At 48.3% G+C, this 25,967-nt stretch overlaps 1 protein-coding gene across 1 annotated transcript; it reads left to right on the forward strand.

Annotated features, from left to right (window-relative positions):
- The first annotated feature begins 1,830 nt into the window (after window positions 1-1,830).
- LOC309345825 (amino acid transporter heavy chain SLC3A2-like) lies at window positions 1,831-24,870 on the forward strand. Its single transcript, XM_081869243.1, has 9 exons — window positions 1,831-2,048; window positions 8,551-8,901; window positions 10,127-10,285; window positions 12,692-12,777; window positions 14,704-14,781; window positions 15,936-15,994; window positions 19,593-19,767; window positions 20,855-20,983; window positions 23,595-24,870. The coding sequence occupies exons 2-9, from the start codon at window positions 8,574-8,576 to the stop codon at window positions 23,943-23,945; spliced, it is 1,365 nt and encodes a 454-aa protein (XP_081725369.1). The 5' UTR covers window positions 1,831-2,048; window positions 8,551-8,573; the 3' UTR covers window positions 23,946-24,870.
- The last annotated feature ends 1,097 nt before the right edge of the window (window positions 24,871-25,967 follow it).

Raw genomic sequence — 25,967 nt, forward strand, 5'->3', positions numbered from 1 at the left:
CTTCTCTGGAGCAGCAGAAAACAACCTTTCTCCCTCCTCTATGTGACATCCTTTTATATATTTGAACATGGCTATCATATCCCCCCTTAACCTCCTCTTCTCCAGGCTAAACATGCCCAGCTCCCTTAGCCGTTCTTCATAAGGCATCGTTTCCAGGCCTTGGACCATTTTGGTTGCCCTCCTCTGGACACGTTCCAGTTTGTCAGTGTCCTTCTTGAACTGTGGATATGTGGAGATATCCTATCTCTTCTCAGCCAACTCTTTTCCAGGTGAAACATACCCAGCTCCTTCAACCGTTCCTCACCAGGCTTGGTTTCCAGACCCTTGAATGTGTGTGTGCATCAAAGTTTGGCATTGCAAGGACTGAATTGTTGAAGTCTCATGTGAAGGACTTGGGCGGATGCTTTTCCTAAACCCTGCCACATTTAATCCCCCACAGCAACCCTGTGAGGTAGACCAGGCTGACAGGAAGTTGGGCTGGAAATAATAATAATAATAATAATAATAATAATAATAATAATAATAATAATAATAATAATATTTTATTTATACCCAGCCCATCTGGCTGGGCTTCCCCAGCCACTCTGGGCGGCTTCCAACAAAATACAGTGGTACCTCGGGTTAAGTACTTAATTTGTTTTGGAGGTCCGTTCTTAACCTAAAACTGTTCTTAACCTGAAGCACCACTTTAGCTAATGGGGCCTCCCGCTGCTGCCGTGCCGCCGGAGCACAATTTCTGTTCTCATCCTGAAGCAAAGTTCTTAACCCGAGGTAATATTTCTGGGTTAGCAGGGTCTGTAACCTGAAGCATCTGTAACCTGAAGCGTATATAACCTGAGGTACCACTTTATTAAAATACAGTAATGTATCAAACATTAAAACCTTCCCTAAACAGGGCTGCCTTCAGATGTCTTCTAAAAGTCCGGTAGTTGTTCTTCTCTTTGACATCTGATGGGAGGGTGTTCTACAGGGTGGGAGCCACCACCGAGAAGGCCCTCTGCCTGGTTCCCTGTAAACTTGGCTTCTCACGGTGAGGGAACCGCCAGAAGGCCCTCGGAGCTGGACCTCAGTGTCCGGGCAGAATGATGGGGGTGGAGACGCTCCTTCAGATATACTTCAGAAAGTCTCGGTGCTTCTGCGAAATCCACATGAAATGTTAACAGCCCTCCTTGCCACACACCCCCCCCCCCACCGGAATCTGGCATTCAAAGATATACTGCCCCTAAACATGGGTGCTCGTTTTGCTACTGTGTCTCCCTCAACCGTTCCTCAAACAACTGCTTTCAATATGCCTGCTTGGAGCAGGACTTAAACGGACATCATCCGATAGCTGGAAGCGATTTAGACCCAAAAGAGTCAGAATTCTGGCACCTAATTAAAAATAAATTGCAGGCAGCATGGTCTCTTGGCTTATTTGTGCATGTTACGAACTGGCTTGCTGGGGGTGGGAAGCTGCAAAAGCCCTCTCCTTCTTCTGGCTTTTGATCTTTGGACCAAGCGGGTTTTCAGAGAGAGGACTGCTCCCTGTTGGTTGTTTGACCACCCGAAAAAGAGTCTCGAGAGCTGGAAAGGAACAAGGTGAGGAGAAGGGGCCTTTCGTCCTGCTTGCACAGCTGACGAAATATTGCCACCCCCCCAGTGGCGTAGCGTGGGGGGTGCAGGGGGGGCCGGCCGCACCGGGCGCAACATTTGGGGGTTAGGGTTAGGGGGCGCAAATCCACGGGTTAGGGGGCGCAAATCCATGGGTTAGGTGGCGCAAATTACTTGCCTTGCCCCGGGTGCTGACAACCCACGCTACGCCACTGCACCCCCCTCCTAATGGTTCACAAGGACCTGGGAGCTCCCAGCCAGCCCCCTCCCCTCCGTCCAGGACATTGGATGCAAGAGATATCTGGGGAGAGACTTCACCCACTCCTGCCTTCTTCCCAGCCCAACAGAGTCCGGGAAGGAAAGGAGGAGACCCAGAGAGACGGGCCTGTTACTCTCTTTTGTTACTCTCATTCAGCACCCCCTCCCTGGCCTCCTTTGCAAGAAGAGAACAGAACACGGTAAGAGCGACGCCTGTTTTGCAGGACCATTTCATTGCAATATTTGGCAACGGGTCCAGTGTTTCCCAAAATGTGATGGCCTCTGTATAACCATCACAACGACCCTGTAAGGTTGGCCTCGTTTATAATTCCCCTGTTTTGCAGCTTTTGGGAAGGCACAGAGAGTGGGGGTTCGGCAGGGTGAAGGGCAGTGTGTCTTATACATTTTAATGTATTTTTAATCTTTGTTGGAAGCTGCCCAGAGTGGAAAGACCCAGCCAGATGGGTGGGGTACAAATAAATTATTATTATTATTATTATTAGGCCACCTGGTGAATCCCCAGTTTAGCAACTGCATCCTGAACGGCAGGCGGTTTCTGGGGGCTTCTTTCTCAAGCCACCCCTTTTTTTCCTGGAAAAAAAATTATGCAAGGGACGTGTTAATCTGTCCATTTGGGGTTTCTCCTTTTCCCAGTCTTAAATTCCACGCTGCACGTTTCCAAATTGGTTCGAGGATTTTACTTTAAGGCCTCCTGACAGTTCGTCAGCATTTTCGTGCAAAGTTCTCCTGATACACACCTTTTCGTATGCAGTTGTATGCCTAATAAACACAATTTCTGCAAAGCAATTTCCCTTAATGCAATGCGTTCCTGCGTGTTATTTGCCCGGACAAATGCATTTCCGTGCACAATTCAGGTCCTGGTATATGTGATTTTGTACATGAGACTTGGCTGAGGAACTGCGTTGAAAAATTCAGAGAAGGGTGAATTGTGATGGTTGGTTTGGCTTTGGTTTGTGATTTTTTCCAGAAAGGGTGAACTGGGCAGGTCCACCTTTAATGCAAACTGATTTTAATTTTGCCCCCATTGTTACTGGATCCAGAGACTGGAAAGGACCACATTTTCCCTGTATGTGAAACATCTTGTCCCATAGACAGCCAGGGCCTGGGTTCAAATCCCCAATCAGCCACAAAACTCCCTCTCTGCCTCACCTACCTCTACATGGCTATTGTGGGGGGAGAACCAGGAATGCCACTTTTAATTCCTTGGAGAAAAAGTTGGGATATACAGAATACCTCGGGTTACAGCCGCTTCAGGTCGTGTTTTTTAGGGTTACGGACTGCCGAAACCGGGAAGTACCGGAATGGGTTACTTTTGGGTTTCGGCGGTCGCACATGCACAGAAGCGCTAAATCACGCTTTGCACATGCACAGAAGCACTGAATCACAACCCGTGTGTGCACAGATGCGGGTTGCGAACGCTGCAGGTTGCGAACGTGCATCCCGCACGGATCATGTTCGCAACACGAGTGTCCACTGTAAATGCAATTTCATCCACAGCCTGCCGTATCCACTGCAACACAAGCATTTTTCAGACTGGTCATCAGCATTGCTCAGCAGAGAGCTCCAAAATGAGGAACAGATTGTAAGAAAAGTACCTACTAGGATGTGTTAGAATTTAGGCATTTTGTTTTCAGCAGAAACCCACTAGACCGGGGTCAGCAACCTTTTCCAGCTGTGGGCCAGTCCACTGTCCCTCAGACCATGTGGGGGGGCCGGACTATATTTTTTTGGGGGGGATGAACAAATTTCTATGCCCCACAAATAACCCAGAGATGCATTTTAAATAAAAGGACACATTCTACGGTTTAATAAAAGGACACATTCTACTCATCACGATTTAAATCACTAGTCAGTAAAACTTGATTTAAATCTTTTTTTTTACAGAAAGACTTGCTGTACAGCATTTTTATACAACCCACTGTACAATACCAACTCAGCTCAGGAATACCAACAGTATGTTAGGTGCCACGTTGTAATCGATTATAGTATGTTAGATTTCATATTGTACACAAGTCCAGATTATCCTTATTGTAAAAAACAACAACACTCCAATTTTGGAAATTGGGTGCATGGTTGGAGCAGAACTGTTGCTTGAATTGTACAACCGAATTCTCAGGTCTGTGACTGAATCCTGCCCCCAAACAGTGACTTTCTGGAAGTGCTCTTAAAGGTAAAGGTAAAGGGACCCCTGACCGTTAGGTCCAGTCGTGGCCGACTCTGGGGTTGTGATGCTCATCTCGCTTTATTGGCCAAGGGAGCCGGCGTACAGCTTCCGGGTCATGTGGCCAGCATGACAGCCGCTTCTGGAGAACCAGAGCAGCGCATGGAAACGCCGCTTACCTTCCCGCCAGAGTGGTACCTATTTATCTACTTGCACTTCATGCTTTTGAACTGCTAGGTTAGCAGGAGCTGGGACAGAGCAACGGGAGCTCACCCCATCGCGGGGATTCGAACCGCCGACCTTCTGATCGGCAAGTCCTAGGCTCTGTGGTTTAACCCACAGCGCCACCCGCATCCCTTGGAAGTGCTCTTAGTTCTGTGTAAAAGTGCGTAGGATTGGGAGGGGAGAGGTTATCATGGCTCCATCTCAGCAAAACCCTGAGGAATGTATCAGGTCAGTGGCAGATCTTTTCTTGTAACACAGATATGCAAGGAGAGGCGTTGTCTCTCTGCATAGCAGCACAAAGCCAGGTCTGGGCTCAGTGGCATAGCGTGGGTTGTCAGCACCCGGGGCAAGGCAAGTAATTTGCCCCCCCTAACCCGTGGATTTGCGCCCGCTAACCCTAACCCCCAGATGTTGTGCCCGGTGCGGCCGGCCCCCCCTGCACCCCCCACGCTACGCCACTGCCTGGGCTGATTCTGAAACGGCTCTGCAATACTCGCCACAGCTCTCAGAACATAGTCCAAGAACGCAGTCGTCGAAGCACCTCCCACAAATAAGTGGCAGTATAATCACTGTTGTCGTCCCTGACTCTTTTTTAGTGCTCAGGATAGGAGTTGGAAGATTCAGGTCAGAGAAAAAGAAGGATTTGTTTTTTTCATTTATTCATTATTAATGTTACAATACATATATAAGGGACATGGGTGGCGCTGTGGGTTAAATCACAGAGCCTAGGACTTGCCGATCAGAAGGTCGGCGGTTCGAATCCCCGCGACGGGGTGAGCTCCCGTTGCTCGGTCCCTGCTCCTGACAACCTAGCAGTTTGAAAGCACGCCAAAAAGTGCAAGTAGATAACTAGGTACTGCTCCGGCGGGAAGGTGAACGGTGCTTCCGTGCGCTGCTCTGGTTTGCCAGAAGTGGCTTAGTCATGCTGGCCACATGACCCGGAAGCTGTACGCCGACTCTCTCAGCCAGTAAAGCGAGATGAGCACCGCAACCCCAGAGTCGTCTGCGACTAGACCTAACGGTCAGGAATCCCTTTAATCTGTGTTTATCTCCTTTATGAAACATGCAGTTCAACTATCAGAGACAGCCACAGAGGTTAGTTTTTGCCTATGAGGTAGAAGCAGAAGCACATCAAAGTGCAAGTAGATCAATAGGTACCACTCCGGCGGGAAGGTAAACGGCGTTTCCGTGCGCTGCTCTGGTTCGCCAGAAGTGGCTTAGTCATGCTGGCCACATGACCTGGAAGCTGTACGCCGGCTCCCTCGGCCAATAAAGCGAGTTGAGCGCCGCAACCCCAGAGTCGTCCGCGACTGGACCTAATGGTCAGATGTCCCTTTACCTTTACCTTTACATATATGAAATCTTTACATAATGATACATATACATTATATTTGTAAATTCACATTTTCACATTTCATTATGTACCAACATTTATCCATTTCTTATTTCTTGCCCTGTGTCTTCCCTCCACCTGTGGAATAATAATAATAATAATAATAATAATAATAATAATAATAATAATAATATCTGTCATGGATGCTTTAGCAGCGGTCCCTACATTGCAGGGGGTTGGACTAGATGACTCCTAGGTCCCTGCTGTGCTTCTATGATCCTTACTAGAAGGAAGCACGACTGCTCATTCTTATCAGCTTAAGGAAGGGATCTGAGCCGAGAGATAGATGGAGGTATCAGAACTGGAACAAGGGTGAAGGAGGCCTTGGAGACGGGCCCCTCTTGTGGATTTCTTCACAAAGGCAGACAAGGGAGCAAAGACAGGCGTGTGTGACTTTGGAATGCTGCCTTGATTTTCCCGAAGGTCATTAAAGCTGAATTCCTGCTACCTCCGCCTCTTCCCTGAGACGGGGCCGGATTGCCACATAGTCCCCGCATCCTTCGTAAGAAGCATTTTGCAAGACGCCTTTTCGCAACGCCCACCTTTACAGCAGCAGGAGGGATGGCATTATTGTTGAGATATGCTGGGAGCCTTCAGAGTTCGGGTGCAGCAGCTACCCATTCATTTTCTCATATATATATATATATGTGTGTGTGTGTGTGTGTGTGTGTGTGTGTAAAGGGACCCCTGACCATTAGGTCCAGTCGTGGCCGACTCTGGGGTTGCGGCGCTCATCTCGCTTTATTGGCCAAGGGAGCCGGCGTACAGCTTCTGGGTCATGTGGCCAGCATGACTAAGCAGCTTCTGGTGAAACCAGAGCAGCGCATGGAAACGCCGTTTACCTTCCCACTGCAGTGGTATCTATTTATCTACTTGCATTTTGATGTGCTTTCGAACTGCTAGGTTGGCAGGAGCTGGGACCGAGCAACGGGAGCTCACCCCGTTGCGGGGATTCAAACCGCCGACCTTCTGATCGGCAAGCCCTAGGCTCTGTGGTTTAGACCACTTTTGCAACCCGCAGCCTTCGCAACCTGCAGCGCCGCGTCTGCATACGTGCGGGTTGCAATTCGGCGCATCTGCGCATGCACGACCACCAAAACCCGGAAGTAACCCGTTCTGGTACTTCTGGGTTTTGGCGTGTCCGTAACCCAAAAGAATGTAACCTGAAGTGTCTGTAACCCGAGGTATGACTGTATTCATTTAGACAAACTTAAAATATCAATGACTTCCCTTCTTCTCTTTCCATGGTTCATTTTGCAAGGCATAAATCCCTGCATATTTTATATAATAATAATAATAATTTTTTATTTGTACCCCACCCTCCCCGGCCAGAGACGGGCTCAGGGCGGCTAACATCATAAAACTAACACAGTATACAAAGAACATAAGAACAGGCAATCAATAAAATTAAAATACGTCTTAAAATTAGTTCAGAGCAAATTAAAATCTGGACAGATGGCCGTCCACAGGTAAAATTGAGAGTGGCTAATATTCTCCAGGGCCAACTGTTACCACTGGCCTTATAAAGGACCTGCGAGCAGGCTAGGAGGCCTCTTTAATGCTTGTTCTTATACAGAAAGAAAAGAATCAGACTGAAAACCCTGACCAAAGGCCTAAACTAAATCATTCGGTATTCCATTATTACTTCCATCAAAACTTATTTACACTGTTGATTTTATCTTAATGCTTCCAATGTTTTCAAGTGTACACAATTTCCCCTTGTATATTCAGTATACATTTTCCGATCTTCTTTACATGAATGTTCTTCTTGTTCTCTTATTCTGTAAGTTAGATCTGCAAGCTGCGCATATTCCATCAGTTTAAGTTGTCATTCTTCTTTGGTTGGGACCTTGCTTGAGCTCCACGTTCATTCTTCTGGGTCTTGTGGGCAGGAGAATTCTATGATCCCACGATTCATCCCTGTCAGAATCAGGGTGGATAAAAAGCAATGGTTTTATTTATTATTTCTTTTTTTAAATCAGTTTTTTTATTTAAATCAGATTTTTAAAATAAAATGCTTTCGGAGGAAAAATATTTCTAAAGATAATTTTCTAGTTAGGTTACATTATAGCCCAAAGGCTATTCATCAGGAAGTAAGGATTTGTTGTAAGTTTTTCATGTGTGCTAAAACTTAGTCTGTTTTTTGTTTTTTTAAATCGTTTAACCACATCAGTTAACTAACATGGATACATATGCTATAATGTTATTGTTTTAGTTGAATAAATTGTTATTAAGGAAATGATTATTTTTCTCCGTCCAATAAAGCACAGCAGAAAAGTTGTTGAAATGTAAACAATAATTTCATATTTCCCTGTCTTTGTATTTCTAACAGTATAACCAAATCAGCAATTTTTGATATAACTGTAAAAACTACTCTGGAAATTCATGATTCCAAAAATGAAACCTTCATCTGGTTGCAAATACTAAGATTATACAATGGAACCTCGGGTTGCGAACCTGATCCGTGCAGGAGGCACATTCACAACCCACAGCACCACGTGTGCCATGATTCAGCGCTTCCGCGCATGCGCAAAGTGTGATTTAGTGCTTCTGCGCATGCGCCGAAACCCAGAAATAACCCATTCCGGTACTTCCGGGTTCAGCGCGTCCGTAACCCGAAAACACACAACCCGCAGCAATCGCAACCCAAGGTATGACTGTACCAGCAAGAATGAGCCTTTCTGTAAAAAAATGATTGAAATCACGTCTTACTGACTAGTGATTTACGGTAAATCAAGTCTTCCTGACTAGTGACTGAAATCGTGATTGAAATCGATTTGATTTAAATCAAACTCACCCTGGTCAGAATCAAACCCATACACCCCCAAATACTGCGCTGACTTGTGTTATCCCCACCGCAAAATGCTCCCCTCTTTCCAACTCTGTCTTTGACCCCTTGCAGCTCTGCGGGCAAAGGAATAGAGGATGGGCAAAGCGGAAGACGTGGTGCTCACATCCCAGGTGCCCAGCGAGAGCATCCCTTTACTGGGCCACGCCCTGCCCAGCCCCACCTACCTGAGCCAGGAGGAAGTGGTGCAGCAGGCGGGGGCTGCCCCCTGGCCGGGCGTCCGCAAGGCCCTGCTCTGCCTCCTGGGGGCGCTGTTCGCCTGCCTGCTCGCCCTGGCCGTCCTCCTCTTGGTCACGATGCCACGGCCGCGGCCACCCTTGGTCTGGTGGCAGAAAGCGTCCTTCTACCACCTGCCCCCGGCCTCCTTCCCGGATTCCGACGGCGATGGGCAAGGGGACCTGGAAGGTAAGGAGGTCAGGAGGGTTGTGGTTTTTATTTTTAAAAATTGCATTTTCAAAAATAGGAACGGAGAGCATATTTAACCTCCTGTCCCTGTCCCACTTAAAACTTCGTAGCAAACACAGAATGTATACCTATATCATATGATTTCCCTTCCACCCTATTCCTGGTTCCTTTTCTGCTACTCCGCGTAATCCACATCTTTTTAATTATCCAATTTGTTACCTTTTAAATACTTTCTTTCAGCTCTGCTGGATTTACTGGAGACCTGCTAAGCTACGTATTTGTCTCGATTGCTTCTTATAATAGTCAATTGCCCATTCCGCCTTATATTCCTTATCTTCGTTTTCTCTTACCCTGTTCGTCAGACCAGCCAGTTCAGCATATTCGAACATTTCACACTGCCAATTCTTCCTTAGTGGTCACTAGACTTGTTCTCCGCCTTTGTGCCAATAAGCCTCTAGCTGAGGAGGTGGGGTATAGTAATGAACTCTTTTGCTTTTTGGGGACCCAAGAGGAAAACCTCAGGTGTTTTGGGATAGTTAATATTTTTTTTAATTCATTCTACATGGTTTCCCAATATTCCTTAATTACTTTACAGGACTACCACATGTGGAAAAGGGATTCCTCAGTTTAATTACACTTCCAAAATAGACCTTTTCCTTTTTTTAAAAGACATTTTCACCAATCTAAAAGGTAAAGGTAAAGTGGCCGACTCTGGGGTTGCGGTGCTCATCTCGCTTTACTGGCCGAGGGAGCCGGCATACGCTTCCGGGTCATGTGGCCAGCAGGACTAAGCCGCTTCTGGCAATCCAGAGCAGTGCACAGAAACGCCGTTTACCTTCCCACCAGAGCAGTACCTATTTATCTATTTGCACTTTGACGTGCTTTTGAACTGGCAGGAGCAGGGACCGAGCAACGGGAGCTCACCCTGTCGCAGGGATTCGAACCTAGGCTCTGTGGTTTAACCCACAGCGCCACCCGTGTCCCAATCTGGTGGGTGTTAAATACCATCTGTGGGCCATTTTCATCGAGTTTTATTTTATTGCACGACATGCCGTTAAATTCATATTTATTTCCCACAACTGTCCCCATAAATCATAACCAATACAGTGACCCACATATTGTGCCCACTTAATCATGCTCGATTAAAATTGGGGCAAGAGGGGTGTTAGTTGTGGGGTGGAGTCTAAGCAGTGACCCTGCCTCTCCCTGCTTCTTCTCCCTCAAGGTGTGAGACGTCAGCTGGACCGGCTCCTAGCCTTCTCCATCCAGGCCTTGGTGCTGGGCCCCATCCTCGAGAGCGACCTTGCCAATCTGAGCAGGATCCTACCTGCCCATGGGTCTCAGGAACAGCTGGAAGCCCTGGTGGATGTTGGGAAGAAGGAAGGTATGAAGGGGTGGTTACAGCTCAGTGACAGAGGTAAAGACCTAGATCAGGGGTTAGCAACCTTTTTCAGCCGTACGCCGGTCCATTGTCCCTCAGACCTTGTGGTGGGCTGAACTATATTTTGAAAAAAAATAATGAACGACTTCCTATGCCCGACAAATAACCCAGAGATGCATTTTGAATAAAAGGACACATTCTACTAATGTAAAAACATGCTGATTCCTGGACTGTCCACAGGCCAGATTGAGAAGGCCTTTGGTTGCCTACCCCGTCCTAGATTCATAGCATTGGTGCTGACCTTTAAAGCCCTAAACGGCCTCAGTCCAGTATCCCTGAAGGAGCGTCTCCACCCCCATCGTCCAGCCCAGACACTGAGGTCCAGCTCCAAGGGCCTTCTGGTGGTTCCATCCCTGCAAGAAGTGAGTTTACAGGGAACCAGGCAGAGGGCCTTCTCGGTGGTGGCGCCCTTCCCTGTGGAACGCCCTCCCGTCAGATGTCAAGGAAACAAGCAGCTATCTTACTTTTAGAAGACATCTGAAGGCAGCCCTGTTTAGGGAAGTTTTTAATGTTTAATGCTGTATTGTGTTTTTAATATTCAGTTGGGAGCTGCCCAGAGTGGCTGGGGAAACCCAGCCAGATGAGTGGGGTATAAATAATAAAACATTATTATTATTATTATTATTATTATTATTATTATTATTATTATTATTATTATTATTGAATTGTAGTTAGAAGGGACCCCCCTGGGTCATCCAGCCCAACCCCCTGCCATGCAGAAATCACAGCTAGAGGAGGTGTCCATCTGACCTCTGCTTAAAAACCTCCACTGAAGGAGAGTCCAGCCTGAGACCCCATAGGGCAGCTGCCAGTCAGAGCAGGTCACGCTGGTGGACCAAGTGGCCCTGATGCCACAGAAAGCAGCTGAGCTTCCGGTGCCCAGAGACAGGGCCTGTTTCAAGGCAGGAAATGGCAGGTTGCAGTTCTTCAAGTACAATCTTGCCCCACACCTGATGAGGTTGTTGTGCTGCAACTTCTAGGCTGCATCAACAGAAGTCCTAGTGTCCAGATCAAGGGGGGATAATAGCCCTGCTCTCTTCTGCCTTGGTCAGGCCACACTTGGGGTCCTGTGTCCAGTTCTGGGCGCCACAATTTAAGAAGGATGTTGACAAGCTGGAAGGTGGGCAGAGAAGGGCGACCACGTCTTGAAACTTCAAGAGGAAGAGTTGAGGGAGTTGGGAATGTTTAGCCAGGAGAGGAAAAGATGGAGAGGAGATACCGTATTTTTCGCTCTATAGGACGCACTTTTTCCCCTCCAAAAATTAAGGATGTCACATAGAGGAGGGAGAAAGGTTGTTTTCTGCTGCTCCAGAGAAGCGGACACGGAGCAATGGTTCCAAACTACAAGAAAGAAGATTCCACCTAAACATTAGGAAGAACTTCCTGACAGTAAGAGCTGTTCGACAGTGGAATTTGCTGCCAAGGAGTGTGGTGGAGTCTCCTTCTTTGGAGGTCTTTAAGCAGAGGCTTGACAACCATATGTCAGGAGTGCTCTGATGGTGTTTCCTGCTTGGCAGGGGGTTGGACTCGATGGCCCTTGTGGTCTCTTCCAACTCTAGGATTCTATGATTCTGTGTGAGTCCTATAGAGCGAATGCAGGCTGCGTGGCTAAGCCCAAAGCCAGAACAGGGAGACGGAGCGCTGTGCAGTGCTCTGTCTTGCGTTCTAGCTTGGGGTTAGCTGCGCAAAGCCTCCACAGGGCAGAGGAGCGCCTTCACCCCGCTTGCCCTGTGGAGGCTACGAAGGCTGTACAAAGGTGGGGGGAAGGCTGCAACGCTTCCCCCCACTGCCAGCCCCACAAGCTCAGGGGGCAGCGAAAAGGCGGCTTGCCGCCTCTATGCTGCTCCTCGACCTGGTCTTTGGGGCTGGCGGTGGGGGAAAGCGGCGCTTCCGCCCGCCAGCCCCAAAGAGCAGGTCAAAAGGAACCCAAAGCCTCCAGAACCCAGCAAGAACTCCCACTGGGCTCCGGAGGCTTTGGGTGAACGCACCTTGAACGCACAGAACACACCTTGTTTTAGAGGGGGAGAACAAGAAATCCCCCCCCCCCCCGTTCTCCCCTTCCTATGGTCCGGTGCATCCTATAGAGCGAAAAATACGGCATTTAGCCACCTTCAAATATCTGAAGGGTGGTCACATGGAAGATGAAGCAGGCTTCTTTCCGGCTCCTCCAGAGGAGAAGACTTGAAGCAACAGATTCAAACAACAAGAAAGCATTACTTTTTTTTAGGGTAAGAGTTGTTCAACAGAGACCTCAACTTCACTGGAGATTTGCAAGCAGCGGTTGGGTGGCCACGATTCTAATATTTTTGCCTTTTCCCATTCCAACGCCCCTCTCCTCCAACCACCCAGGACTCCGAATTTTGCTTGAACTCCCAGTCTGGGAAGAGGAGATGGACTCCCTTGCAAAGCACAACCGGACACACCAGCACCTTAAGGTATGTGGTTATCGTCAAAGCAGTGGCGTAGCGTGGGGGGTACAGGGGGGGCCGGCCGCACCGGGCGCAACATCGGGGGGGGGGCGCTCGCCACCTCCGGAGTCGCCGAAGAGCCTCGGGCGCAGGCTGTAGCAGAGCCCCATGTCTCGCGGAACCGATGAGCTGTGCGCGCGTCAGGGCTGAAGGCGTCCGGCAGGCAGCGGCTCTCAGCGCTCCCCGCGTGTCAGGGCCGCGGAGGGCGCGCCAGGCAGCCCCTCCTCACAGCCCCGCCACCGCCGCCACCGCCGCCACCGCTGCTGCAGCTGCTGGGCCATGTTGCATTTTCCTCGCCTCTCTGCCCTCCTCCTCCTCCAGGCAAGCGGTGTCGTTTGGGGGGCAGCGCCAGCGGCAACTCGCCTCAGATCACCTGACACGGACCCACCGCCGCCGCCGTGGCTACCTTACCGTAAATACCCCAGCCCAGGCAGCAGCAAGAAGAAGCTGGCAGCGGCGGCAGGTTAGGGGTTAGGGGCGCAAATTACTTGCCTTGCCCCGGGTTAGGGGGCACAAATTACTTGCCTTGCCCCGGGTGCTGACAACCCACGCTACGCCACTGCGTCAAAGTCTCCTCAAAGTTCTCCTCAAAGTCTGGCCATGTTTGCCCCGTATTCAGCTGCCAGGGCAGGAGGCTGCTGATGTCGGTTTGCTGAAATTCTGAACTAAACTTCAAGCCTGGTTGGAATTCACAGGCTCCGGCCCAGAAACCTTTCTTCTGATCCCAGATGTGCAGAGGTTGGCTGGGGGTGGGGGTGCATAAGAAACTAAGAATTGCAGGATCAGGCTAGCGACCCATCTGATCCAGAACCCTGTTCTCACGGTGGCCAACAAGATGCCCATTATGGGAAACCAACAACAAACCTCTGGTTACATGAAACATACTCAAACAGTGTTTTGTGTTGTGTAGGCTCCTAGGAGGTACAGTGGTACCTCAGATTAAGTACTTAATTCGTTCCGGAGGTCCGTACTTAACCTGAAACTGTTCTTAACCTGAAGCACCACTTTAGCTAATGGGGCCTCCCATTAGCTAAATGGGCCGTGCCACCGGAGCACAATTTCTGTTCTTATCCTGAAGCAAAGTTCTTAACCTGAGGTACTATTTCTGGGTTAGCGGAGTCTGTAACCTGAAGCGTATGTAACCTGAAGCGTATGTAACCCGAGGTACCAATGTAATGGCCCACCTGCTCACCTCCTCCCTAAAATATCACTGGTTTGCTCATTTCTATATACAGTGGTACCTTGGTTCTCAAACTTAATCCATTCCAGAAGTTTTTTCCAAAACCAAAGTGTTCCAAAACCAAGGCGTGAAAGCAATACAAAATGGATTCATCCATTCCAGACTTTTAAAAACAACCCGTAAAGCAGCAATTTAACATGAATTTTCCTATCTTAATTGCATTTCAGTTCAAAAAATACTTGGATAAAATACATATTTTGTTACTTGCAGATGACTTTAGATACCTATTAGGTCCATCAATTACCATATAGCGTATCTTTTAACACAAAAAAACCAGAGACAATTTGTTGTTGACAAAGGACAGCTGGACATATAAAGGGCCCCATTACTTTCAGCAGCTTAGGGCCTCATCAGACCTAAATCTGGCCCTGGGTTCATCCTGTACGTGCACAGAGACAGCTTGTGCCCAAGCCAGGGGCCACACTTGGCTCGAATCCGGCCCTTGCTCTCAAGATGCAATATTCCGAGTTGACATGCTCTTGGGCTGAGCCGTGATGGATCCTGGCATGTTCACTTCTGTGCAACACAAGCGGGTACACAGCACATTAACTGAGAAGTCATTCCCTCTGTCTCAAAGTGGGTCTTATTCGCAGCTGAGTGAGCCTGGGATTTCTGCAGCCAAATTGAGCTCCCGCCTCCTTTTGACCCTGCAGGGGGCGTTCCAGTTCTGGCAGGCTTTGGGGGTCCACGGATTCCTGGTGGGCAAGGATCCGGCCTGGCGTCTGGAGGCGGTAAGAGCGGTGCCACCCAGTGGTGTTTTATTTACTTGTTTGAAATATTCATATACCACCCTATCTTATCGAATCCCAGACCGACACTTTAAAAAAACAAAAACTTAAATAAAGCACTTGGGGAAGTTTGTGGCTAAGCAACAGGGCACCTGTGTTGTGTGCAGAAACTGCCAAGTTCAAACCCCACTGGCAGCTGGCAGCATCTCCTGGTAGGGCTAGAAACCCCTTGCCTAAAATCCTGCAGAGATGCTGCCAGTCCGTGTAGACAATATAAAGCTTGTTGTTGGGTTGTTTAGTCGTGTCCGACTCTCCGTGACCCCCTGGACCAGAGCACACCAGGCACTTCTGTCTTCCACTGCCTCCTGCAGTTTGGTCAAACTCATGCTGGTAGCTTCGAGAACACTGTCCCACCATCTCGTCCTCTGTCGTCCCCTTCTCCTTGGGCCCTCCATCTTTCCCAACATCAGGGTCTTTTCCAGGGAGTCTTCTCTTCTCATGAGGTGGCCAAAGTCTTGGAGCCTCAGCTTCAGGATCTGTCCTTCCATTGAGCACTCAGGGCTGATTTCCTTCAGAATGGAGAGGTTTGATCTTCTTGCAGTCCATGGGACTCTCAAGAGTCTCCTCCAGCACCAGAATTCAAAAGCATCCATTCTTTGGCGATCAGCCTTCTTGATGGTCCAGCTCTCACTTCTATACATGACTACTGGGAAAACCAGAACTTTAACTATACGGACCTTTGTTGGGAAGGTGATGTCTCTGCTTTTTAAGACGCTGTCTAGGTTTGTCATCTCTTTTTCACTGGCCCCTCTAGCCAACACGATGCCTCTATGGCAGGCACCCCCAAACTCGGTCCTCCAGCTATTTTGGGAATACGATTCCCATCGTCCCTGACCACTGGTCCTGTTAGCTAGGGATGATGGGAGTTGTAGTCCCAAAAGAGCTGGAGGGCCAAGTTTGGGGATGCCTGCTCTATGGGTAAAGAAAAAAAACTTCTAAAATGCCCCCTTTGCAATGCACATTTGTAGGTATACTGAGGAATCTAAGGTGTGTTGTTGATTGGAACTGCAGTCGGGTGCCTGAGTTTTCCCTCTTAGGATTGATGAACCCCAAATATGTGGGTGTGTGATACTGTCTATTGTGGGGCTCGATTGCAGGTGCTGCATGCCTGGAGTGAGCTGGGCGCTCAGACCAAGCCAGATCGGGGGCAGGAGAAGTAAGTGAGGGGTCAGCGGCCTATGGGGGTTCTCTGATCCTTTCTTTTCTTTTAAATAATTCGTCTTTCTTGATTTAAAATATCATCTTACATATATGTTACAAATAGTTACAACAAAACACGAAATTGTAAGAGGAAAAAAAGATAAAATAAAAAAGCAAAAGAGAGTTAACAATAAGAAATGAACATTGGTTATAACATCCTGTCTTATCTAATAGAGTCTTCTGAAAGAAACGTCCAACCATTCTCGTCGTACTTTTTCTATTATCTTAATTTTGTCACACAGTTTGTTTTATAACTTTTCCTGTATAATTTTTCTAGTATATTTATTCCATTTGTTTATTATATACAAGTAAGGGTGGTGCTGTGGGTTAAACCTTTACCTTATTATCATTCAGTTCTGCTAGGATAATGTCATTATTACAGTATAATCTTATATACTCTTTGAATAGTCTCCATTCTCTGTATATTTTTTGATTTGGGGCTCCTCGAACTTTTCCGGTCAGCTTTGCTAATTGAAAGTACTCTAGCATGAGTGATTGCCAATCAATTATTGTAGGTGTTGTTTCACTTTTCCAACTTCTGCCTATCAGTATTCTTGCAGCTGTCTTGTATTTTGCTTTATTTCTATGGGCATTATTCCTAGAAGGAAAATCTCCGGCCTTTTTTTAAAAAGTAAATTTAAATAATTTCTTAAATTCATTATATATTTTATATTTCATTCTCTGATCTTTTCAATTTCCTTTCCCACCACTCCTCCCCCCAGACCCTCCTTAGTCCAGGGTCTGCAAGGACCCCTGGTGGCCGGACTGGGGAATGCAGGCAGTCCCAAGGCATTGGAGAATCTGAGGTTTGGGGGGCTGGGGGTTTGCCTTTTTATTGGGTACTTTTACGCATCACCCCAATATCTGAGTGGCAAGACATTCCAGTGCTTGGCCAGGGTTCAGTTTCATAGGAATGAAGAACAGCAGATACTGTTGTGTCCTTAGGATATATTTACTCATCTATGAAACCTGGGCATAATACATCAACGTTAAGCATAGCCTCCAACATTTCTCAGATGAAAATAGGGACATTCTATTCCATAATAAAAGGGACGTGGGTGGCGCTGTGGGTTAAACCACAGAGCCTAGGACTTGCCGATCAGAAGGTCGGCGGTTCGAATCCCCGCGACGGGGTGAGCTCCCGTTGCTCAGTCCCTGCTCCTGACAACCTAGCAGTTCGAAAGCATGTCAAAGTGCAAGTAGATAAATAGGTACCGCTCCGGCAGGAAGGTAAATGGCGTTTCCGTGCACTGCTCTGGTTCGCCAGAAGCGGCTTAGTCATGCTGGCCACATGACCCGGAAGCTGTACGCTGGCTCCCTCGGCCAATAAAGCGAGATGAGCGCCGCAACCCCAGAGTCAGCCACGACTGGACCTAATGGTCAGGGGTCCCTTTACCTTTACCTTTAAGGAAAAGCAGGACATTCTGGGATCAAATCAGAAACCAGGACAACTTCTGTTGTCCAGGACTGTTCCTGGAAAATAGGGACCCATGGGGTGGGGTGGGGTGGGGGGCCTGCATTAATTGCTTCTCCATTAGTTGCAGCTTTACATCCAGCACAGAGTTAGCAGGTCTCTGTGTCTCCAGCTTTCTGCCTGTTTCCACCCATTAGCCTGGAAGGCTACCTCACATAGACGCAACCTAGCTCATTCTTTTGTGATGCTGATGAGGACACTGAGATGGCCAGCCAAGTTAATGACCTTACAAAAAACTTGTGCGGCCAGCCCAGCAGCCTCCTCCAGTAGATTCCAACCAGCACTGGGCACAGGTCTCCCAGGACTGGAAGGTACTCAGGGCATCATCTAGAATGACCCCCAAATGCACGACGTCATTCGTCCCAAATGCATTGCACATAGTTAGCCGGGAGATTCTGCGATGTCCATCTTTTATTTAGAATTCATTCGGATTGGTTTGTAGGGAGGTCATATGACTTCACGTTGCCATCTTGCACTTTGCAATGCATGCATGTTCCAGTGGCGCCCACCCTGTGGAACACCCTCCCACCAGATGTGAAGGAAATAAGCAGCTATCTTATCTTTAAAAGACATCTGAAGGCAGCCCTGTTCAGGGAAGTTTTTAATATTTAATGCTGTATTGTTTTTAACACTCGATTGGAAGTCGCTCAGAGTGGCTGGGGAAACTCAGCCAGATGTGCGGGGTATAAATAATATATTATTATTATTATTATTATTATTATTATTATTATTAGGTGGGATTCAAACGCATACGAGCAATTTGGGTTGCATGGTTATAGCCGATCTGCTGCTCTTGTGCAACAAACCCACTTCCCCCTTTAAAAAGAAAAGCAGGCTTTTCGCAACGAGGAAGCCATGGCGAAACGCACTGGGAAATGTTGTGTTATTGCCGGACGTAACATCGTATAACCCCCCCGACGCATGCACCATAACCAGGTCATCTGGAAGCAACTCCTGTCGTGTGCCTTACTGCAAAAAAAGTCTTGAGTCGAAGCAGCAAGCATTTGAAATCTACAATTCACCACACGACCTGCAAAACAGTGACACAGTTACTGTATTTTTCACTCTATAAGACGCACCTTTTCCCCTTCAAAAATTAAGGGGAAATGTGTGTGCATCTTATGGAGCGAATGCAGGCTCCTTGGCTTCAGCGATAGCAACGCAAAGCCTCCGAAGCGCAGAGGGAACCCTCCCTCTGCATTGCTTTCGCTGAAGCCGCCTGAAGCCTCCTGAGCGCAGTGGGAACTCCCGCTGCGCTCCGGAGGTTTCAGGCAGCTATCTGCAAGCCTTCGTGGCACAGCATGAGTTCCCGCTGCGCTCCAAAGGCTTGCGGATAGCCGCCTGAAGCCTGGAGATCGAGAGGGGTCGGTGCACACAGATCCCTCTTGCTCTCCAGGCTTCGCTTCGCTGGAGAGGCGCAAAACAGTTTTCCCTCTCTGCGCAGCTCCCCTTCAGCGAAGCGGGAGGAGAAATGGAAGGGGCTCTGTTTCTCCTGCTCCTCCTCCTGCTCCGTTTCTCCTGCCACTTCACTGAAGGGGCGCTGAGCAGAGAGGGGGAGAATTCCCCCCCCCCGTTCTCCCCCTCCTATGGCCCGGTGCATCCTATAGAGTGAAAAATACGGTAATTTCACATACATCTCTTTTTTAAAAAAAATAATTTTTTATTAAGATTTTAAAGGTTACAGAAAAAAAAGAATAAAAAGAGAACAATCGAAGAAAAAACGAAAAAACAGTACATATACAAAAAAGACATCATCAAAAAACCGAAAAAAATAATAAAAAAAAACAAGTCAAACCTTTAACTCACTTACTTACATTCACTTATTTCCTTGACTTCCTCACGCCTCCCATTTTTGTATTCTAATTCAATTAGATATTCCAGCAAATCCTTCCAACTTTGTTTTAATCCCAATAATTTATCTTAGCATACTATAATTCCCCTCTTTATATTCTAATTCATATAAATATTTCAGCAAATCCTTCATCTTATTTTTATCCTTATATCTTATTATACTATAATTTTCCATTCTTTCTTTCACCAAATAACCATCCACTTTTACTTTCACATACATCTCTTTCAGGGTTCTGATTGTCCGGGATGAGAGCGAAAGGTGCAATATTTCTTGCCGGGTGCCTGAGAGCGTCATCCTCAGCTGCCGTCTGCTGGGAGCCGCGAGGAACCTGACTGCCCAAGGACTGGCGCAATGGGTGGAAGGGGCCTTGGGGCACCCGCAGGTGCCCTGGCCCGGCTGGATGGTGAGGAGGGACTTTGCTTGGGCTGCGTGAAACTTCTCTGGTGCAAGCTGCTTTTTGAATTGTTATTTTTTAAAAAATATTTGGTTTTTCAGATTTTTCACATATCCAACCTAAAAACAAAATTACAAGGAATCTCTTGGGCTTTCCTCCTTCCCTTTGTGGGTCCTATCGTTAATCATTTCCTCCTGCATCTTTTATAATAATCCAAATATTTTATCTCTCGATTGTATCCAATGTTCACCATTAAACTACAAGCAATATTCCAATCTTACTAACGATTTTAAGTGTTTACAAGATAAGTTATAAATTTTTCCCCATTCCTAATTAAAATTTTGGTCTTCCTGATTTGTGTTTCTTCCGGTCATTTTAGCCATTTTGGCAAAGTCCATCAATTTGATCAGCCATTCCTTTCTGGTAGGGACTTTATATTGTTTCCATCTCTGGGCCAATAGCATCTGCGCAGCTGTGGTCACATATATAAATAGTCTTTTCTGCTCCCTTGGGATTTCAGCACCTGGAATTCCTAAAAGGAAGGCTTCTGGTTTTTTTAAAGAAAACGTTATTTTAAACATTTTTTTCAACTCATTATACAGTGTATCATTTCCCAAAATCCTTTTACTACCTTACATTTCCACCACATATGACAGAAGGTGCCTTCTTTTCCCTTATATTTCCAGCATACATTTTTTTCAACTCATTTTATATCATTTCCCAAAATCCTTTTACTACCATAAATTTCCACCACATATGATAGAAGGTAGCTTCTTTCCCCTTATATTTCCAGCATACATTTGACTCCGTTTTATACATTTTTCCTAATTTGCTAGGAGTTAAATACCAACGGTACATCGTTTTCATATAATTTTCTTTCAACGTGTAATATGCTGTGACTTTTGAATCCCAATTCCGTAACTTCTCCCAAGCTGTAAATTGTATATTGCACAAGCTGCAATTCTGTGAAAGGATTTGTTGTGCCGAGAAGGCACCAAAATAATCCCTTGTGCAAAAAAATAAACCGGTAAACGAGTCAAGGCCTTGGTTTGGGGTCCACATCCTTTTCTGTTCTCTCTTTCTCTCTCTCTTCCAGGTGCCATGGGGATCCCCACTGAAGGCTGGTTTGGGGGAGATGTTGGCTGTTCTCCAGCTCACCCTTCCGGGAGTCCCGCTACTGCACGGCGGTGAAGGATCCCCTGTTCCAGTGCAGAATGCGTCCACGGTGAGACACAGACCATCGTCTTACACTTGGCGAAGGGCTGTAGCTCACTGCTAAAGCATGTCCGCCGGGTTGAATCCCCGGAATTTATTTAATTTATTTATTACATGTCTCAAACCTTCAGTGAGTTAGAATAGAATAGAATTTATTACCGGTATTTATACTCCGCCCATCTGGCTTGGTTTCCCCAGCCACTCTGGGAGGCTTCCAACAGAGTACAGTGGTACCTCGGGTTAAGTACTTAATTCGTTCCGGAGGTCCATCCTTAACCTTAAACTGTTCTTAACCTGAAGCACCACTTTAGCTAATGGGGCCTCCTGCTGCTGCCGCGCCGCCGGAGCACAATTCTGTTCTCATCCTGAAGCAAAGTTCTTAACCCAAGGTACTATTTCTGGGTTAGCAGAGTCTGTAACCTGAAGCATATGTAACCTGAAGTGTATGTAACCCGAGGTACCACTGTATTAAAATACAGTGGTCTGTTAAACATTAAAAGCTTCCCTAAACAGGGCTGCCTTCAGATGTCTTCTAAAAGTCTGGTAGTTGTTCTTCTCTTTGACATCTGGTGGGAGGGCGTTCCAGAGGACGGGTGCCACTACAAAGAAGGCCCTCTGCCTTGTTCCCTGTAACTTGGCTTCTCGCAGGGAGGGAACTGCCAGAAGGCCCTTGGCGCTGGACCTCAGTATCCGGGCAGAACGATGGGAGTGGAGACGCTCCTTCAGGTATACTGGAGTTAGGGACTTCCCCTGCTTGTGAAGACAGGCTCTGGCAGATGGACTAGCCGAAACCAAGAGGGGGGTCCAATGCAGAAGGAGGTGGTTTTTGCACAAGGCTAGGTGGGCGAGGGGGACTCCCTGGTCCTGAATTGGGTAACAGTGTCCCTGAAGGACCAGGTGCGCAGCCTGGGAGTCATTTTGGACTCACAGCTGTCCATGGAGGCGCAGGTCAATTCTGTGTCCAGGGCAGCTGTCTACCAGCTCCATCTGGTACGCAGGATGAGACCCTCCCTGCCCACAGACTGTCTTGCCAGAGTGGTGCATGCTCTGGTTATCTCCCGCTTGGACTACTGCAATGCGCTCTACGTGGGGCTACCTTTAAAGGTGACCCGGATACTACAGCTAATCCAGAATGCGGCAGCTAGACTGGTGACTGGGAGCGGCCGCTGAGACCACATAACACCAGTCCTGAAAGACCTATTTTGGCTCCCGGGACGTTTCGAGTACAATTCAAAGTGTTGGTGCTGACCTTTAAAGCCCTAAACGGCCTCGGCCCAGTATACCTGAAGGAGCGTCTCCACCCCCATCATTCTACCTGGACACTGAGGTCCAGTGCCGAGGGCCTTCTGGCGGTTCCCTCGCTACGAGAAGCCAAGTTACAAGGAACCAGGCAGAGGGCCTTCTCGGTAGTGGCGCCCTCCCTGTGGAACACCCTCCCTTCAGATATCAAGGAAATAAACAACTATCTGACTTTTAGAAGACATCTGAAGGCAGCCCTGTTTAGGGAAGTTTTTAATGTTTGATGTTTTATTGTATTTTTCTCTCCCCGTCCTAGTGTGACACTCTAACCACTACACCATGCTGCCTCTCCATCTTCCTATAGGGCTGTGAGTGTGCCCTCTCTGAAACTCTGGAGATTTGCCCTCGCCACTTTGTCTGCTCCCCAACCTACTCAACCCTTAAGTACGCCCATACCTCCTGCCGCCCCCTTGACTCTTAGCACCCCACCTCGGTGATCCTACCCACCCCCCTTTGGGAATCACTGATCCAGCCCCAACAGAGCAACATTGACTTATGGTCTGATGGCACTGCTGACCCCCTGTTTAAATCAGCCCCTTATTCAAAGCAATGAGGACTAGAATCCTGTTGTGTGTGTTTTTTGAGGGAAACTCCCTTGCGCAGCTGCTGCATATACGCTTCACACGCAAATGGTCCTGGGTTCAATCCTTGGCATCTGCAGTGTAGACAGTATGGAGGTAGGTGTGATGGCCTGGGATTCGGACTTGGAGGCTGAACCTGAGGGATCCCAGCCTGCACAGGATTCCCCGCCTCCAGAACCAGCTGAGCCGGGGCTTGAGCCTGAAGGGTCCTCACCTGTGCTGGGTCCTCAGGCGCAGGCACCAGCTGAGTCTGCTCTGGCTCCTGAGGTGATGGAGGACCCATTGCCTGCAGGTGCTCCACTCTCAGCCCCGTCAGAGGAAGCTGAGGTTGCTTCTGGGTCCAGTAACCCTCCTGTCTCTCCTGAGCTGCAGAGGCTCAGGGCAGAGAGGCGGAGGGAACTAAGTTCCCGCAGGAGGAGGGCTCGCCTCCAGGCCAGGAGAGGTGAGTCACCTGTGGACCAGGGCTGCCCTATGCCTTGGGGCAGATAAAAGCCGGCCAGCCCCAGTCCCAAGTTGCAGGAGCAACATTGTTGGTAGCCTGTTCCTGCCTTGCTCTTCTGCCAGAGTTCCTGACCTCACCCGACTCCCTGCCTTGGACCCAGCTTCAGCTTTGACAGACAGCCTCCATACAGCACCCTTGACCTCGGACTGGACTCAGAGCTCGCCGCACGGTTAGCCCTCGGGACCAGCACACTAGGTGGGCCAGTGGTCTGAGGCTGCTTTCTGTGCTCTCTCAATTAGGAAGGAAGTTCTGACCGGGCCCTTCTGGAGATCCTGCACCGCTCTCTCCTCGCTCTGCACGCCAGCTCGTTCGCTCTACACGGAGTCGATTACATCCCTCTGCCCCTTGCCAGCCACTCGGAGGATGTCTTCGCCTTTCTCCGGCCCGGATCCTGCTCCGCAATCCTGGTGCTCTTGAACCTGGGTCCGCGGCCCCTCCAGCTCAGCCTGAGCCAGCTCAACTTCCTGGTTCCTGCCAAAGTTCTCTTCAGCACCCACCCTGAGCCCCAGCGAGAGAGCAACGTGGACCGAGTGAGGCTGACGCCACACCAAGCAGTCCTCCTCCAAGTGCCCAGAGGACGTGGACAGTGATTGGCTGCCACGGAATCCGGTCCACACAGCTGGCAGCCAATGTGATGTGAAAGGAACTCTTATTGGCCGCTCGGCCGCCCTGCTATCGACCAATGGAAGAGATGCTCCTATTGGGATATTGTCACTGATGCATATACATACCGTATTTTTTGCTCTATTAGACTCACTTTTTCCCTCCTAAAAAGTAAGGGGAAATGTGTGTGCGTCTTATGGAGCGAATGCAGGCTGCTCAGCTATCCCAGAAGCCAGAACAGCAAGAGGGATTGCTGCTTTCACTGCACAGCGATCCCTCTTGCTGTTCTGGCTTCTGAGATTCAGAATATTTTTTTTCTTGTTTTCCTCCTCCAAAAGCTAGGTGTGTCTTGTGCTCTGGTGCGTCTTATAGAGTGAAAAATACAGTACTTATAATGCAGATTGGTGAGACTCACCTGTGAAACCACTTTGATCAGCCATGGCTTCCCCGAAATTATTCTGGTAAGTGTAGGGTGCTGAGAGGTGTTAGGAGACACACACACAAACCCATTCCCCTCACAGAACTGCAATTCACAGAATGGTTTTAAGGATCAATCCCTCTTCCCAGGGAACTCTGGGAATTGTAGTTCTGCGAGGAGAATAGGGGTCTATGGAGGACTTTCAGCACTCTTAAACTACAGTTCCCAGAAATTTTTGTGGGGGAAGAAGCCATGGCTGTTTAAAGTGGCATCATGGCGTGCTTTAAATATATGGTACGACTCTGACCTGAGAAGGGATGGGATGCCATCCTCCTTTTGGCCATATCCGTGTGGGCTAAAAAAACCCTGCCACTGTGCATTAAAATGAAATAAAGGAAATCTCCCAGATGTCTGCTTAGCTGGAGGCCTTGACTGTTGAAAAGGGTTACCCTAGACCTAGAGCTTTACATGTAGGGTGCAAACAGGGCCTAGCATAAGGGGTTACCTTATGTGTGTGTGTGGTTTTTGTTGTTGTTTAGTCATGTCTGACTCTTTGTGACCCCATGGACCAAAGCACGCCAGGCACTCCTGGTTTCCACTGCCTCCCGCAAACTCATGCTGGTTTCTTTGAGAACACTGTCCCACCATCTCGTCCTCTGTCGTCCCCTTCTCCTTGTGCCCTCCATCTTTCCCAACATCAGGGTCTTTTCCAGGGAGTCTTCTCTTCTCATGAGGTGGTCAAAGTCTTGGAGCCTCAGCTTCAGGATCTGTCCTTCCAGTGAGCACTCAGGGCTGATTTCCTTCAGAATGGAGAGGTTGGATCTTCTTGCAGTCCATGGGACTCTCAAGAGTCTCCTCCAGCACCAGAATTCAAAAGCATCCATTCTTCGGCGATCAGCCTTCTTTATGGTCCAGCTCTCACTTCCATACATCACTACTGGGAAAACCATAGCTTTTACTATACGGACCTTTGTTGGCAAGGTGATGTCTCTAGTTTTTAAGATGCTCTCTAGGTGTGTTTTTTACAACCATGCAAAAAACAAGGGGGATTGTGGGATTCCAGGCAAATTCAGGCTCCAAATTTCACACACCCATACAGATACAGAGTGGGGAAAGTGGTTGGATCCGCAGCTGGCACACGCAGAGGGGCAGAGCCAAGATAATTGCAGCGACGCAGCCAACGCTCTCCAAACGCCAACTCCCTTGGCCGACAATGTCTTCCCTCCCACAAGACAAACAGGGGAGGGAGGCCAGCCGGAGTCTGTCTGCACAGGCCTTCATCTCTGCCCTGTTCAGTCATAAGGTCATAGGGAACCAGCTAGAGAGGGGGCGCCTCTGAGCATACACAGAGTAACCACAGCCAGTTCCCCACATTCCCACGAGCAGAGAGCGGATCAGAAATCTCCTCTTCTGGGGTGGTTGAAGCCTCCGGAGTTCTTTCCTTTGACAAGCTCTCTGTTTCAATGGAGCTTTTTAAGCAGAGGTCAGATGGCCATCGGTCAGGGATTCTTTAGTTGCGATTCCTGTATGGCGGGGGGTTGGACTAGATGACCCCTGGGACCCATTCCGATTTGACGATTCTAGACCTCAG

This window comes from Podarcis erhardii (genome assembly GCF_964252035.2).
Source record: "Podarcis erhardii genome assembly, chromosome: 7".
NCBI lineage: Eukaryota > Metazoa > Chordata > Lepidosauria > Squamata > Lacertidae > Podarcis > Podarcis erhardii.